The sequence below is a fragment of the Symphalangus syndactylus genome, chromosome 21 (genome assembly GCF_028878055.3).
Source record: "Symphalangus syndactylus isolate Jambi chromosome 21, NHGRI_mSymSyn1-v2.1_pri, whole genome shotgun sequence".
In the NCBI taxonomy this organism is placed as follows: domain Eukaryota; kingdom Metazoa; phylum Chordata; class Mammalia; order Primates; family Hylobatidae; genus Symphalangus; species Symphalangus syndactylus.
Window position 1 is genome coordinate 59,578,104 of NC_072443.2, and position 17,325 is coordinate 59,595,428.

Below are 17,325 nucleotides of genomic sequence, written 5' to 3' on the forward strand. Positions count from 1 at the left end.
TAGAATACATTTTCCAGGAAACTTCCTGAGAAAGGGTATATGCAAGCTTGTCCAAACTGCGGCCCATGGAGCCGCATGTGGCTCAGGATGGCCTTTGAATGCAGCCCAAAACAAATTTGTAAACTTTATTAAACATTATGATAATTTTTTTTCTCTCATCAGCTATTGTTAGTGTTAGTGTATTTTATGTGTGGCCCAAGACAATTCTTCTTCCAGTGTGGCCCAGGGAAGCCAAAAGATTGGACACCCCTGGTATAGAGGAATTTCTTGAGATATATAACATTCTATACATAACAGGAAATAACACCTTTATTATTGATTGATAATTTGGCTGTTTGTAGAACTTGAAGTTAAAAAGATACTTTTCTCCGAATTTTCAAAGGTATCTTCCGCTGTTTTCTACTTTCCAGCACTGTTGCTAATAACTAGCTTGCCATTCTGATTCTTTATCTTTCATTTGTTACTTTTTTTTTTGATCTGCCCATGTTCAGTTCACCATCAAGTTCTGTTAGTCTCTATCTTCTAAATATCCCCCGAGTCTATACACTTCTTATGTATCACTTTGCTTTCTAGTCATCCCCCATCTACTCTTGCCCCTTCCTAATACTCAGAAGCCAAAACTGTCTTCCAAAACTGCTGAGTCTTCACATCATGCCATTACTGCCTTGCTGCCCTCCTGCCATTGTAAAGAACTCTTCAGTGGGCTTTCGATTTCTCTTGGGCTACAGTTTGTAAAGTCTGTTATTTCCTGTATCTGGACCTGCCTTCCTCTCTAGCCTTGCCTCTTCTCCTCCCCTTACTCCTTGTATTCCAATCACTCTGGTTATCTTTTACCTACTTTACCAAGTCCTTCACTGTTTTAGGGCATTTGTTACCCTCTTCTCTCTTTGTCTGGAACTCTTTTTCTAATTGCCTCTGACCCCCCTATCTATACTCCCTACTCTCAACCAGCTCAATTGTAGTTTCCCTGGGAAACCCTTTGTGATCTCTCAGACAAGGTAAGATTTTCTTTCTATGTGCACTTACATTATCTTGTGTTTTTTCATAGTACTATTCCATTCATTCAGCCATCACAAGTTTGTCAAGTAGTTAGCATGTGCCAGACACTGTGCTCGGAGCTGGGGATGTAGGAGTGAACAAGACAGATGAAAAGCCTACTCTGTTGGAGTTTATATCTTTCTAGTGTTTTAGGAAGTGATAAGTGAAAAAATCAAGGAAGAGTATAAGAAAAGTTTAACTTTTTGATAAAATGGTCATAATCATTATTTATTGTGCAATTAATTAGTTTCTTATTTCTAATTAATTTCTAATTATGCATTTTTATTAGTGTGCTAGGGCTGCCAAAACAAAATACTACATGCAGACTGCATGGCTTAAATAACAAATTTATTGTCTTGTGGTTCTGGAAGCTAGAAGTCCAAGATCAAGGTGTCAGCAGGGTTCTAGAGGCTAGAAGTCTAAGATCAAGGTGTCCTGAGCTTCTCAGGGCCATGCAGGAAGGATCTGTTCTAGGCATCTCTTCTTGGCTGTAGATGGCCATCTTCTCCCTATGTCTCTTGACATCATCTTCCCTCTATGTTGTCTATGTGTCCAAATTTCCCCCTTTTATAAACATATCAGTCATATTGGATTAGGGCTCATCCTAATGACCTCAGGGGTGGCTCCTCTGTCATTTCCCTATTATAAGCAGAGTCCTGAGGTAGGAAAAAAACTCTCTCGCTTAGAAAAGAAAAAAAAAGCTTAACGTGAATAGTGGGGGGTTGGGGGCTTGGGGGAAGAGCCTCTTGCTCTCTGGAAATGGGTTCCTTTAATCACTCTATCTCTACCTCAGTTCAGACCAGCTAGACCTCCATGAAGGGAAACAGAACCAACATTCTTTAACCCAAAGGAAAGAGAGAGGTGGCAGGGAATCCGTCTCTTGGAAAAGAGACGGATCCAACAATTCCACATTTTAACTCACCCTTTGTCATATCCTGGATGAGCCCCCATATTATGGGATAGTTCCCTGGACCTTGACCCCCTTTGTGGGTGGGAACTGGAATAGATCCTTTCACTGAGAGCACTGCTGGCCACTCCTTGCAAGAGGGAACAAATGCTGGAACCAGCCGGATGCTCCTCTCTGGTGGGAGCAGGCTCTGTGCAGGCCCCGTAGCAGTGTCCTAGCCCCTGCCCTTTCAGCATGCGGGTTCTTGTCCAGCGTCTTAGAAAAATGAGGTTGCACAAACGGATTAGCAGGTAGTGTATGTGGAGAATTTTATTGGGTGATGGCTGGCAGCAGATGGGAGTTGGAAAGGGGATGATGCGGGAAGAAGGTGATCTTTCCCTGAAGCTGCACCATCTGAAGTTAGCTGCATCTGTCCGTAGTCTCCGATGCTCAGCTGCTTGTATCCCCGACGCTCAGCAGCTTGCATCTCTGACGACTTGCATCAGCCGCTTGTGTTGCTCTGCCAGCTGAAGTGTTTTTATGGGCAAAGGATAGGGTCATGGCAGACCAAAAAGGCAATATTTGGGCAGTGAGATGGGGTCAGCTGTTTTCACTTAGGGCCAAGGTCCCAGGTTGAGGGTGGAGTTTAGCCAGGAGCCCAGCTATTCTGTATCTCAAGGACACCAAAGAGCCTTTGTTTATGTGGGTCATATCTATTGATATGTATCACATTATCAATTAGAACTTAGAGGATGTCTGTTTCCAGCCATGGAATAATTTCATTTACTCTCCTACCTGAAACAAGCAAAGTGAATGTACAAAACATATGAAATAGCAATTTTCAAGATACTGGCCATTGGGCACCAAAGGACAGGGATCCTTGAGAGGTAAGCAAAAAATGTGATGAGCCTTATAATAAAGTTTTCTGGCTGTAGTATGGGCAAGTGGGTATTCCAGGCAAAGCCTGGAGACTCTAAGTTAAGGAGAAAGAGCTGAGAGATCAGAGGAACCAAAGGAGTTAGAGTTTGCAGGACAGAGTACTGGAAGGAGAAACCCAGTGATCTGCAGAGTTCACCTTGAGTATTCATTTTGCATGCAAAATACGTTCTCTGACCACAGTGAGATTAAATTAGAAATCAGTAATAAAGCCCTTGGGGAAGTCGCCAAATATTTGGAAATTAAATAATCCATTTCGAAATAACCCATAGGTCAAAGAAGAAATTAAAACCAAGAAATTTCAAAAATATTAACAATAAACCCATTACATGTTAGCATAAATAACGTATTTTGATTAAAAAAAAAACTGTTTCCCCCTCTCCAAAAAATGGAAATAGAGATTTCTATTAGCCCAGATGGAATAACAGAGACTATATTTACTCTCCTCCATGAAAAAAAAAATCTAGAAAACCAGGTGAATGTTGAATGGTTTTTCAGATAATGGGAAACAGGTAGCACAGGACTGTGATCTCTGAGATAGAGAGAAAACAAATCATGACTTAGGCCAAAAGTTGCTGTGAACAGACAACATTACATTTCACAGAGATAGAGGGAAGAGGGGTTTCACAGCTTGGAAGCAGCAAACCTTGAAGATCAGCCTTATTAGGGAGGTCAGAAGTGTTTAGAGTTGATTGTGACCAAATTGGAGGTGAGGAAATGAGACCATTAAGGTAGACAACTTTTTGGGGGAGGTTTTACTGTGTTAAGGAGAGCAGAAAAATAGGGTCATAGCTGGAGGAGGGTGTTGGGTCAAGGGAGGGTTTTGTTTGCTTGTTTTTTTAAATTTGTTATTTAAATTGGGAGATATTTAACTCAGTGGCTTTCTGACCTTTTTGACTACAACCCACAGTGAGAGATACATTTTATATTACTACTGACTATATACATACACGTGACTGAAACAAAAGCTTCACAAAATGGTATTTACCTTTTCCATTTTTAATGCATTCTGATACTTTCTATTCTCTTTATTATTTCATTAAGAAAAAAATGCTGGTCTGGATTTACTGAGTTGTTTTCATAATTCACACTCTAGGTTCAAAGGCACAGTCTCTCTGTTCACAGCTTCATGATGGAATCCCGAGCATAAGTTAGAGGTTAGCCTTTAATTATAGCAAGGACAGTTGTTTCATGGTAAGAACAAGGGAAATAGATCATAAGTGCACAGACAAGATATACTGGTGCTTGGAAGATGACTGAGTTTCTGTTAGAATGATTCTATATTTTTCAAAGTAGTGCGAGGCCAACTAAGAGGGGCCACATGGGGAGTGTCGAATATTTGAATGAAGAGAAGAAAGTGTGAGATAGTTATTTTGGAGAATAGTAGAGCAAACTTTACTAGAGAAAGATGCAAGAGTTTTATGGCAGTATCGAATGCCCATTTGAGAATTATGATTATGAAATTAAAGTGTCACTAGTCAGTTCAGGGCTAGATGAATAAGCCTGTAGTGAACATTAGCCATAACTGTTAAACTCTGTTCTTCATCCACATTTAGCTGGTTGGCTATCATAGGTGATATGATGGTGAAAGAAATATATGGGATTTTACTTTGGAAAACACTGACTCCAAACTCATTTCTTGATTTAAAGTAGAAGTATCTCAGTGGCATCACTGTGGAAGGGTATGAGTCTTTTCTACTCTTGAGAGAGCCTGTTTTTAGTCTTTTGTACCACTGGGTTCTGGGTTCTTGGGCAGACCCAGAGACACTCTGACTGTAAGGGCTGGTCTAAAGAAGAGTAGTTAAAGTGATCAGGGAGTAAAGGGCTTGACTTCGTACTAAAAAAGATTACATTTAAACTTGGAGAGGCACAAAGGGTGGTATGATTCAAGTATTCAAAATCTGGAAGAAAAGGAGTTGATTGAATGTGTACTTAGTCATGGACACTCCCACGACTAGCTGAGCCACTTTAAACTTTTAAGAGGTAAATTCAGGACACATGGCCACCAGAACTGAGATTTTAAACTCTACAGTACTCCTTGCCAAATGGCAGATCTTCTAAAATGAAGTAAAGAAGTAAGTGGGAACAATGTTACTAGTCTTGATCTGTTGACATTTTTCATTTTCTGAATAGGGGTTATTGGAATTCTCTGGCTAAAGCCAGAGTAGTGGCTGCCATTTACTTTTGGTTTCCAGCCTAGCTGTGGGGTAATTAGATTTAAATCTGGGATTTTATTACTTCAGAAGATAATAAGTCATGAAGTCTCCTTACCTGTTAATGTGATTACTTTAGCAAATTTCTATACTAATTCTTAAATCTCCAGTCTTTATGTGTACAGTGGAGTGGCCTTAGTAGGAAAATAGCTTAGACCTGGTCTAACTAAATTATGTAGATCCCATAGTACAGTGTTACCCTTACCTAATAGAAACTACATAATGATGGTGGTAGTGTTAGCCCATTGATTCCAAGCAGCCAGAGAAATACAAGATAATCATCCTCAAGTGCGTAGAGTGAAATAGGACTTCAAAGAAATCACCTAGCTTGTATCCTAGATAGGATCTCACTTGTTTCTAAAGAGTTAGTTTTTTCCAGTGATCTTTACGGCCAGCGTATATTTCTTTTGCTGACATTTTAACTGGTCTCTTATTTAAAATGTACCGTACATTTTATAGCCCAACATTAGTTTCACTAGAAGTTTTCATACATGTACCATACACATAAAAATACTGTAATTAGGAGCATTCTTTCCTGAGTGTCTTTGCTGTGCCTGTCAATATTCACATATAGGAATCCAACTATTTTCTTCCTTGTGCGTCACAATTTAGTGTTTTCTTGTGTTAAAAGATAATTTTCAAAAATAAGTAACATCATTCTCATGTGGATGTAAAATGAACATGTGTTTTTATTAAAGATTTAAACTCATTAGTAGAGAGAGGACTGATATTATGAGGTGATCGAAGAAGGAGCCAAAGAATCATCGCATTTACAGATGAGGAACATTGAAATGAATGTATAATGGGCAAAAAACTGGCTTCTTCCACATTGGAGGAGGGAAGTCAATTGAACCTCCACCCAACAGGATTTTGCATACCTATAGACAAGAATTATTTTCCATTGCTCTCAGTTATCTACAGCATACAGAGTTATACCATAGCTCAAAGGCAGTGAATGGCTGGAATCCTGGGAGAGTAGATTTAGACAATGCCGTAGTTCAACTGAAGCACAATTTTTTCCCTACACCCACTAAATTCCCTATGCCTATGCTAAGGAAAATGGAAGAAACCAAGTGATAAAAAGTACATTGTTGATTTTTGTATGAAAACAGTGTCAAAATTTTGTTTTAACCATTTGTAGTATGGTTCTCTCTAAAAATTTTACAGGATTTATGACATTACTTTGGACTGTGGCCTAAGTATTTAATGTCGCTAGATAAGTAAACTGCAACCTCAGCTGCATGGTTCAGAATCACAAATACATGCCCTAAAGTCCCTGCAGTAATGATGACTGGCTGCTCTTTATTGAACAAATTGGTACATTAATAATGATGATCTTGAGGTCAGGGTTAATTATATTCAAAGGTGTTAAAATGGTAGTAAATAAAGATTAGAGTTAGTATAGTATCCTAAGATAAGGTAGAATTGGTTGGAAGAGATCTTAGAATCTTAAAGGGGCTCTACTAGGAAACCGGCCGGAAATGTGAAGAAAAAAAGGAGAGCTGGAGTAGACGGACATCCTTTGTTATTATGATTCAACTTTCCTAGAGGCTTCTATTTTAGATTCAGCGAATACTCTTAGTACTCTGTATCTTGAAAGATAGAATGGTATCATTTGTATATATTTAAGAAAGCGGGCTCTGTATCTTGAAAGATAGAATGGTATCATTTGTATATATTTAAGAAAGCGGGCATCTTTCATGCTCTTATGATTATGTAAAAGCCTCTCTAGAGAATGGAGTTTGGGAAGAAACCTAGAGTAGCAAACTGGGAATATCATGTTTCCATATTTGTATTTGAGGAAGGGAGAAGATAAAAAGAAGGTTCCATGACACTCCAGCCCTTTGTATTCTTATGCTTGGCAGCTTTTAAATTTATTGCAAGTGATTCCTAAGGATGCTGTTCTTGAGCAAGCTTGTACACCTCTGTTTTTTTTTTTTTTTGTTTGTTTTGTTTTGTTTTTGAGACAGAGTCTCGCCCTGTTGCCCAGGCTGGAGTGCAGTGGTGCAATCTCGGGTCACTGAAACCTCTGCCTCCCAGGTTCAAGTGACTCTTGTGCCTCAGCCTCCTAAGTAGCTGGGATTATAGGCACGCAATACCAGGCCTGGCTAATTTTTTTGTACTTTTAGTGGAGATGGGGTTTCACCATGTTGGCCAGGCTGGTCTTGAACTCCTGACAAATGGTCCACCTACTTCGGCCTCCCAAAGTGCTGGGATTACAGGCATGTGATACCACACCCGGCTAATTTTTTTTGTATTTTTAGAAGAGATGGGGTTTCACCATGTTGGCCACGCTGGTCTCGAGCTCCTGACAAGTGTTCATGCGATTGTTAAAGGATATTTCTAGAAACTAGTTTAGCACTTGAGAAAATCTGACTGACTATTTCCCATTAAGAAAACTTTTTTTTCTTAGTTGAACCTCTCTTGAATATCATTGATGGCTTGTATGTATTTATGAACATCAATATTACTCTTTCTGGGGTTCAAAGGTGATTGCTGCTTTTAGATTGCTGTGCATGAGGAAGGCTCCTGAAGTGCTGGGATTACAGGCATAAGCCACCACGCCCATCCCTTGTACACCTCTTGATATTCAGTTTGTCAGTTGTAGATGGTTAACTTTCATAGTCCTAGCTTTACTGAGAAGATCTTTTGAATTTCAGGTAAAAAACATAAGAGTGAATTTCAGCTTCTAGTGGATCAGGCTAGAAGAGGATACAAGAAAATTGCTGGAATGTCACAAAAAACAGTAACAATAACAGAAGATGAATCTACAGAAAAGCTATCTTCTGCGTGCATGGGTAAGAGACTATAATTAAAAACAGACATATGTCGAATTTCATTATTTACTTTTAATATGAAAAGAAAATTAAACCAAAGAAATTTACTTTGGAGTTTCTAGTTCTTTGAAATGAGAAAAAGTATTTTTAGACAAACTTCATGTAGCAGTTTGTAAACTAGATTTATTACTATGGAGAAAATGGTTGGAAGAATGTCCTGCAGAAACAATCTCTTTTTGTCTATCGTCCTTTCAGTTAATGACAAATCATAAATTTCTTTGTTATTTAAGCTTGAGGATGTTTTCTAGGTATAGAATTAATTGGTGGAGATCCTGTAAAGAGAGTGAATTATTTTTGTGATAGAACACTGGTGTTTACTTTGGATGAAATGCTCTGCCAAACAGTCTAAAGCTAACATACCTGGTAGGCTAATACAGAGCACATTCCTTAACTTTGATCCATTTTAAAATTTGAAATTAATATTTTAATTCTATTGCTTGGGCTTTGGACCAGTGAACAAAAAAGAATCATAATAGGGGAAAGTGCGCAAGAAAATTCCTTATTATGTTTTTCTATATTGTGGTAAAATATACATAACACAATGTTTATCTTTTTAACCCTTCATAAATGTACAAGTCATTGGCATTAAGTACATTCACAATATTGTGTAACTATCACCACTGTCTATATCCAAAACATTTTCATCATTCCCAGCACAAACTTTGCACTCAAGAAATAGCAACTCTTCCGTCCCCTCTGCCTCATAGCCCTGGTAATAATAATTCCACTTTCTGTGTCTATGAGTTTGCCCATTCCAGGTACCTCATATAAATGGAATTGTCTTTGTGTGTTGGCTTCTTTCTCTAAGCATAATGTTTTCAGAGTCCTTCAATGTTGTAGCATATTTTAAAATTTCTTACTATGATTATACAGTATTCCATAGTATGTATATGCCATGTTTTGTTTATCCATTTATCTGCTATGGTTATTTCCACCTTTTGGTTATTATAAATAACGCTGCTATGAGCATTGGTGCTCAGATATTTAAGTTTCAGCTTAGAGTGCGATTTCTGATTCATATGCTGGTTCTATGTTTAGAACCTTTTGAGGAATTATTAAGCTTTTCCATAGTGGCTGCATTATCTTACATTCCCACCAGCAAAGCATGAGGGTTCCAATTTCTTCACATCCTCATCAACACTTGTTATTTTCTGATTTTTTAATTTTTTTTTTTTTTTTTTTTTGAGACAGAGTCTCACTGTCGCCCAGGCTGGAGTGCAGTGGCACGATCTTGGCTCACTGCAGGCTCTGCCCCCCGGGGTTCACACCATTCTCCTGCCTCAGCCTCCCGAGTAGCTGGGACTACAGGCGCCCGCCACCTTGCCTGGCTAATTTTTTGTATTTTTTTTAGTAGAGACGGGGTTTCACTGTGTTAGCCAGGATGGTCTCGATCTCCTGACCTCATGATCTGCCCGCCTCGGCCTCCCAAAGTGCTGGGATTACAGGCGTGAGCCACCGTGCCCGGCCTGATTTTTAAATTTTTAAAAAATTGTATATATGAAGTGGTATGTCATTGTGGTTTTGATTTGCATTTCCCTAGTGACTAATAAACAATTTGTGCATAAAGTGCTGCCTCAGTATATAACTCATGGTCATTGAACAACTCGAACTTGTTCATGCAATTGTTAAAGGATAGTTCTAGAAACTAGTTTAGCACTTGAGAAAATCTGACTGAATATTTCCCATTAAGAAAACTTTTTTTTATTAGTTGAACCTCTCTTGAATATCATTGATGGCTTGTATGTATTTATGAACATCAATATTACTCTTTCTGGAGTTCAAAGGTGATTGCTGCTTTTAGATTGCTGTGCATGAATGAGATGTCTGAGAGGGTAAGGAATGTGAGAGAGAGATGAAGACAGACACAGAGTGACTGAAAAGATGGGTTTTGTATAGCATCATACAACCAATATAATTGTTGCTCTTTAGGACAAACATTGAAGTGCTCATGTAAGTGAACAAGTTGCATATTCTCTCAAGTGAAAACTTAGCCTGTTTTTGTTGTGTGTCTCTGGGGAGCTCTGATGTCTGAGCCTCACTCTTGGGGCTCTGTTTTGAAGTCCTGCATTCTGAGATCTAAGGGCAGGTAGGAAGGATAACTTATTTTTTATGCCCACGGATTATTGAATGCTGTTTGTCCCCAAGAGGGAATATATCTTCTAGAAGTGTATGTAAGAGTGCAAGAAGTAAGAAAAGAATACAATGTGCAAAAATAAAAGATTGTTTTAAGTTGAATTCTTGTTCCCTGGTTTGCCAGCTTGCTTGCATGCGCCTCACTAGTTGAGTAATGTAGTCCCTGGGTGAACCCAGTTGACTGGGGGATTGGCTCCTCTTAATGTGATCCTGGTATCTGTTTACAAGAGGAGTTCCTAGAGATTCAGGATGGTCATCTTGGCTAACTTCTATTTCCCTTTTCCAGATATACATTAGAGGGTGCTGTTTTGTTTTGCTAATGATAGTTTATTGATAGCCAGATGACATTAGGAGCATATTTTTAGGAATTATACTCTTGTGAAGTATGCTGTTCTCCTAGTGTAACAAAAACTTAGAACTATTTCTGAAAAAAATTTGACTATATGAACTTGGCAAGGTTTTTTGAAGAATTTGTTATGTTCTTTCCCCATAAATTCTCTCTGTATAACCAAACCTTGACAATTGTATTTTTGGTGTGCTTTGCTGAAGACTACTTGCCTCTACAAGTGCTTGATGAGTGATGTGTGAAAGCTCCGTTTCTCTGTGAGGAAACACATGAAAGGAGCTCTGTACTATTATTAGCACATGTAGCTTGCATGTGAAGTACCTCCTCAGTTCCTCAAAGTTAAGGACAGCACAGATGAAAATCCCAGCAGAGTTCATGATGAGTGGGAGAATCCTGGGCACTAAAGAATCTTTCACAGATATTCTTCCACTCATATTTGTAGAAAATTGGCCATACCCACATGCCACATTTTTGTAAACACTGCATCCTTCCAGCTTTTTGGGGTCTTTATTTTTATCTGCAATAAGAGACCTTGAAATCTGAGAATATGACAAAGAATGCATGGAAATGTGATGTGTATTGGATCAAATGGAAATATTCCTTATGTCTGATTAGTTGTCCTTTTCCATAGAGAATAATTAGATTTTATTTAACAGGTTTAGAAAAATGTCCAGATAGATTCACTATCATATAATAGTAACAAATATTGTGGTTGTCTTATTAGTTGAATCTGTAGTCTTTTTTTGGTTGTACTTCTTATGTTGGTTTGTCAGTGTTCTCTGATCTATGAAATATGCAAGAATTCCTTAGTGATGTGTTAATAGAGGCCTCGTTAGAATTACAAGATTCTTCCTGCTCCTGGTTTTAAAATAAATTTTATTTTTAAACTAATTAATCTTGGAAAAACATGAGCTGGACAGTATAATTAGATAGCACCATTGTAGTGTTAATTCTTGCTCTCTGGCTGTCACTAGAGTTCTGGAATCAATGTGATGTATACTTCAACTTTACTAAGTGCATATGGCAGTATTAAGTGTTGCGGAAGTAATAGGCGTACAGAAGTTGTAGATTTTAAGGTACTCTTAAATTTATTTTTTCCTAGGACAGGAAGATAATATGACCTCAGTAACAAACCACTTTTCTCAATCAAAGCTGGACTCCCCAGAGGAATTGGAACCTGACAGAGAAGAGGATTCTTCTAGCTGTATTGATATTCAAGAAGCTCTTTCTTCATCAGAATCAGGTTCATGCAATAGGTAAGAAACATGCAGTAGTTGATTATTTTAAATATCTACTTCATATGCACATGTAGATAGATAGGCAGAAATAATTAGAAAGTAGCTTTGAGGCATGGTATGGTGTGTCACTCTTACATTTCCGTCCCCTTTTACTGCTGGGTCATCTTCACAGTGATAACAAGGCAGGATTTGGGAAGGTAGTGCAGGGATTAGAGGATGAGTTTGGTCTCTACCGTATAGCCTTTATGTAGATATTTTTCCTACCGTTGGAAAAGAAAGCATGATAGACAGTGAAATTTTTGTCAAGATGATGAGTAAAGGAGATAAAAACAACTATATTGGAAAACAGAAATGATCAGAAAGACATGGTGCATAGGAGAGTCTAGAAATGAAAAATTTAAGTGAGTAAATAGAATAGATGGGGAAACTTTAAAAATGAGAAGTTTCATAATGAGTCATTTTGAAAAGATATTTTTAAAAATATATAGGGTTTATTTTACACACACACACGCACGCACACACACACATGCACGCACACACACATACCATTTTTTGTTCCGGTCTTTCACTTAATGTTATGTCATAAATGTTACGTTTCTATAGGTTGGCACAAAAGTAATTGAAACCACAGTTACTTTTGCACCAACATAATAGCTTATGTTTATAATTGATATTTTTTAATGAGTACAGTATTCTGTTATGTCTCTGTATTATAATTTACCAGACCCTTCAGTTTCTGTTAGAGCTCTACATTTTTCCCAGTGTTCTACTTATGTACCTGATGCTATGGTAAAGCTCTTCCTTTGTTTCTATTGAATACTTTTTTTTTTTTTTTTCATTTTTTTGAGACGGAGTCTCACTCTGTTGCCCAGCCTGGAGTGCAGTGGCGTGATCTCGGCTCACTGCAACCTCCACCTTCCAGGTTCAAGCATTTCTCCTACCTCAGCTTCCCAAGTGGCTGGGATTACAGGCCTGTGCCACCACGCCTGGCTAATTTTTTTTTGTATATTTAGTAGAGACAGGGTTTCACCATGTTGGCCAGGCTGGTCTTGAACTCCTGACCTCAAGTGATCCATCCACCTCGGCCTCCCAAAGTGCTGGAATTACAGGCATGAGCCACTGTACCTGGCCACTTTTCTTATCTTTATTATTCTGATAGGTAGGCATTGCCCTGTGAATGAATTGTACTGATTTAAAATGCCTACCTATCAGAATCATTGCTTAGTGCCAGTGTTATTTAATGACTCTGAAACTTAGTCAAGAGAGACACCCATTTGATTCGGGTAACATACCATAGAAATCAGGAAAAGATTCAAAGTTAGAAGGGACTGCCAGTCAAGACCAAATTCCTTTAGTAGAATCATAACATACTAGAGATATGTGGTATTTATTTATCTGGTCCAACTGGGTATTCTCAGGGTGGGGTTAATGAGTATATTACATAGATTTGGCCTTGCTATGCTGAAGACACGCCAGTCTCCTCACCAGCTTCATACTCAACCCCTCAGATTCTGTTATCAAGGACGCTTGTAATCAAATTGAAGCTTAAGTGGTAGAGGAAATTTTCATTTTGGGGATGTTCCTTGTCTTTCACTTCATTTTTCCTTGTGGGGTTCAGTGTTGTAAGTGATTTCTATTATCCCCTATATTTTATTATTTGATTTTTATTTGTATCAGTCATTTATACTGCTGACAGTTGAAAGAATAAAAACAATGAAGCATCCTTATTTTGTTTACCTGCCCGTTTAACTTCAGAGTTTGGTTTAGTGTCTAGTTGTAGCAGTGGATATTTTGCTAATTAAAAAAAAAAATTTCCTTTGCATTAGACTCTCAGAGAGGATAATCTTTTGTTTCTTAAGTTTGTAAGTTAAATGTAAGCACAAATGTTTAATTCTCTTTTGAACTTGAATCTTTGTAGACATCCACGAGAACTCCAATATTTGGAACTAACCTAATGTTCTTATTTTTTTTTTTCCTTAAAAAAATACAGCACTTTACTTTTTATAAGAATTTAAAGTGATTGACTTAAAAGGAATGTATTCTCTCTCTCTGTTTTTCTTCTGTCTTTAATACAATGTTTCCTAACCCTTTTCTTCAGCACACATAGCAAATGATAGTATTTCTGTGTCATGCCAGGATAAAGAGATGATGCTGCTGTGGGTTTCAGCCACTCTGTATCTCACTGTGGGCTAGGGATTAATGCCTAGTGTACAACTACCCTGTGGGTGGGGGAGAGAACACACCAATTAGGAAGCTTAGCTTTTATTATATGAATACACCATTGAACAGTTGAATAGGTGGGACATACATAGACAAATAGGCTCATGGTGCTCCTGTAGTAGAAAGGACAGCAAGAGCATTTGAAGCACCCCTGTTTTGGGGCAGGTAAGGCAATGATTGAGTCAGTTGAAAAAGAAATTAACTGACTTAATCTCATGATCCTAATGAATGGGAAAGCCAGTTTTCTGAATTCAGCTATAATGCTTGCTTCTGCTTGTTTTTGCTGTTCTCCAAATCTCAGAAGGCACTGAGGCCAGATTAAAAGTTAAATGAACAGGTGACATATTAAAGTTACAGGTTTATGAGTTTCCCCACTCCACTGTTATCATGTAACTCCAGAACCTTAGAGGATAATGGAAGACAAATTCAGTCCAATGCTATTTTTCAGAGTAGAGTCTATCGTGTTTTTAAAGTTAAAAATTATCAATGTACATATTAAATACAAGTTTTTCAGATTTAGAATTTGCTCTTCTGAAAAGAAGAGTCCTAAATGTCTCCTGGACAGAAAACTCTGGTTCTGGGGGTTTTAGGATCCAGAAGACAGCATTCCCAGATGGGCTTGGGTTAGTTCACTTGATTTGCACATGAAAGATGTGAGGATACAGGAACTGTGTGGGTTGGGGTGGTCAGAAAAGAGGGAACAGATTTGGCTATAGCAAGAGAGAACTTTTGCAGGTTGTTTTTTAGGACTAGATCTAAACATTTTAAAATCAGCATTTCAACTAGGATTCCTGGATAATGGGAAAGTCCAGTGTTTGGAACAGCATGTATAGCATGTGACCTCTTTTCTAAAAGGGGGAGGAATACTTATATTTGTTTGGTTTTGCATAAAGAAACACTAGAAGAATACACAACAAACTAATGAAAGTGATTGCATGTTGGAGACAAGAGAAAACAGGTTGGATGGGAACAAAGGAGGAAGTGGGCCAACTCAGTATACATCTTTTATGTCATTTGATTTTGAACCATGTAAATATATTAATCTACTTTAAACAAACAAAAAGAGAGCAACTACTGTTTAAACCTTACTCTTTATAAAGTTTTGGAAATCATCTCATCAGTGTTAATCATCATCATAAATTGGTTAATGAAGTTTGGTGGTGTAGACAGTAAGGAAGACAAATATATTAATGAAACTTTGTAATTTAGAGGGTATTGGAATTATTAGAAAAATTACTAAGTAAGTGTTTATGTTTCTCGTCAAATTGAGAGAAAAAACATCAAACTAGTGGAACAATATCCTAAGTTGGAAGTGAAGTATCTTACTGTAAGTCAATGATGGCTTTGTATTTTTTAAAATCTTCATAATTGCTATTGGAAAGTTGACATTATATTTCATTTTATAACTTAAATGTAACATTCGATGAATTTAATGTTGCCACAAAATCTTTTTCTACTAAACCTCATTACTGTGTGTATTTTATTACAGCCTGTTTTGTGGGAATATTTATGAACTTTAGAATACCCTGAAAGCTAAATGGTTCATTCTGTTTCAGATGGTGAGTTTTTTTTGTTGTTGGAAGTTTCTAGAGAAAATGTGAGAACGTGAAATAGTTCTTCAGTATCTTTTGCATTTTTGAAAGAGCTTCAGCCGGACGCAGTGGCTCACACCTGTAATCCCAGCACTTTGGGAGGCCAAGGCAGGTGGATCACCTGAAGTCAGGAAGACCAGCCTGGCCAACATGGTGAAACCTGGCCTTTACTCAAAATACAAAAATTAGCCAGGAACAGTAGCATGTGCCTGTAATCCCAGCTACTCGGGAGCCTGAGGCAGCAGAATTGCTTGAACCTGGGAGGCGGAGGTTGCTGTGAGCCGATATCGCGCCACTGCGCTCCAGCCTGGGCGACAGAGTGAGACCCCATCGCAAAAAAAAAAAGAAAAAAAAAAAAGCTTAAACTGGGTGTGGTGCATGAGGCAGACCATCTTTTGGATGAATGGAACATTTGTTTTAGGGGAATGTATCTTTGTCCAAGATACTGTGACATCAAGTCCTTGAAATGTGTATGACTCCTTGAGATCCATGTACCTAGCAGTCAGTCTTCTTTATTTCATTGTGGGAGGTTAGCTCAGCCATTGGCTTTATGACTCTGGAAAGGTGCCTGGCATGTGGAATTTTAAATTAGTCTCCCAGAGTTTCAGTTTCCTCACTGAAAAAATGGAATAATAGCTTTTTTTGTTTGTTTGTCTCTCTAACTTCCCTGGATGAGTCTACAAAGCAAATTAGATGATCATATATTGTGAATGCTTTGTAAATAGAACGTAAACTTATTGTTGCTTGGTTTCATCTCTTGTTAAGGATTTTGCATGTATTAAGAAGTTATTTTTATTATTTTCTCTTATCTGAAGCTCTCTTCGTTTTATCTTTTTTTAGTTCTAGTGGAGAGCAGTGAAACTCTTAGCTTTGTTTTTTCCAGAACTGTGTTGATGTTTGTGTGACAAAAACCTTATTGATAAATAGGCAGGAGAGGGTATTCTTAACTCTGGTAAAATCAATAGCATTTGATTTTTCTGCTACCACTACTGAAGCAGCACAATGTGGCAAAAGAAGATGAGTTTTGCATTCCCATTCCTGTTTTTCTATGTACCTTAATTTCTCTCAGCCTTTGTCAAATGGGGAGAAAACTTAGAGTGCTTCTGTGAATTAAAGCTAATGCGAAGGCTGGATGTGGTGGCTCACACCTATAATCCCAGCACTTTGAGAAGCCAAGCAAGGCGGGAGGATCACTTGAGCCTAGGAGTTTGAAACCAGCCTGGGTATCATAGGGAGATGCCATCTCTACAAAATATTTAAAAATTAGCCAGACATGGTGGTATGCACCTGTAACTACTCAGGAGACTGCGGTGGGAGGATTCCTTGAACACAGGAGGTTGAGGCTGCAGTGAGCTGTGATTGTACTACTGCACTCCAGCCTGAGTGACAGAACAACACCCCGTCTCAAAAAAAAATAAAAGCTCACGCTTGTAATCCCAGCACTCTGGGAGGCCGAGGCGGGCGGATCACGAGGTCAGGAGATCGAGACCATCCTGGCTAACACAGTGAAACCCCGTCTCTACTAAAAATACAAAAAAATTAGCCGGGCGTGGTGGCGGGCGCCTGTAGTCCCAGCTACTCGGAGAGGCTGAGGCAGGAGAATGGCGTGAACCCGGGAGGTGGAGCTTGCAGTGGGCAGAGATTGGGCCACTGCACTCCAGCCTGGGCGACAGAGCGAGACTCCGTCTCAAAAAAAAAAAAATAAAAAATAAAAAAAGCTAATGTGTACAAAGTAATTATCACTGTGGTTTGTAGAGGTAGTTGCTCAGAACATGATAATTTTTGTCATTGTCATAATTGAATGAGTTTTTTGGAACCTGGAACTTTACTATTCTAATACGTTAGCCAACTGCTAAAATATTTGGCATATAAACTATTGTTCATCT

General features: G+C 38.3%; 1 protein-coding gene across 1 annotated transcript in view; it reads left to right on the forward strand.

The window, feature by feature from the left end:
* Positions 1-17,325, forward strand: part of RAD18 (RAD18 E3 ubiquitin protein ligase) — an 83,166-nt gene that overhangs the window by 51,872 nt on the left and 13,969 nt on the right. The window contains exons 10-11 of the mRNA XM_055259246.2: positions 7,734-7,871; positions 11,492-11,645. Coding sequence (XP_055115221.2) covers positions 7,734-7,871; positions 11,492-11,645 — 292 coding nt within the window. The remainder of the gene's footprint in view (positions 1-7,733; positions 7,872-11,491; positions 11,646-17,325) is intronic.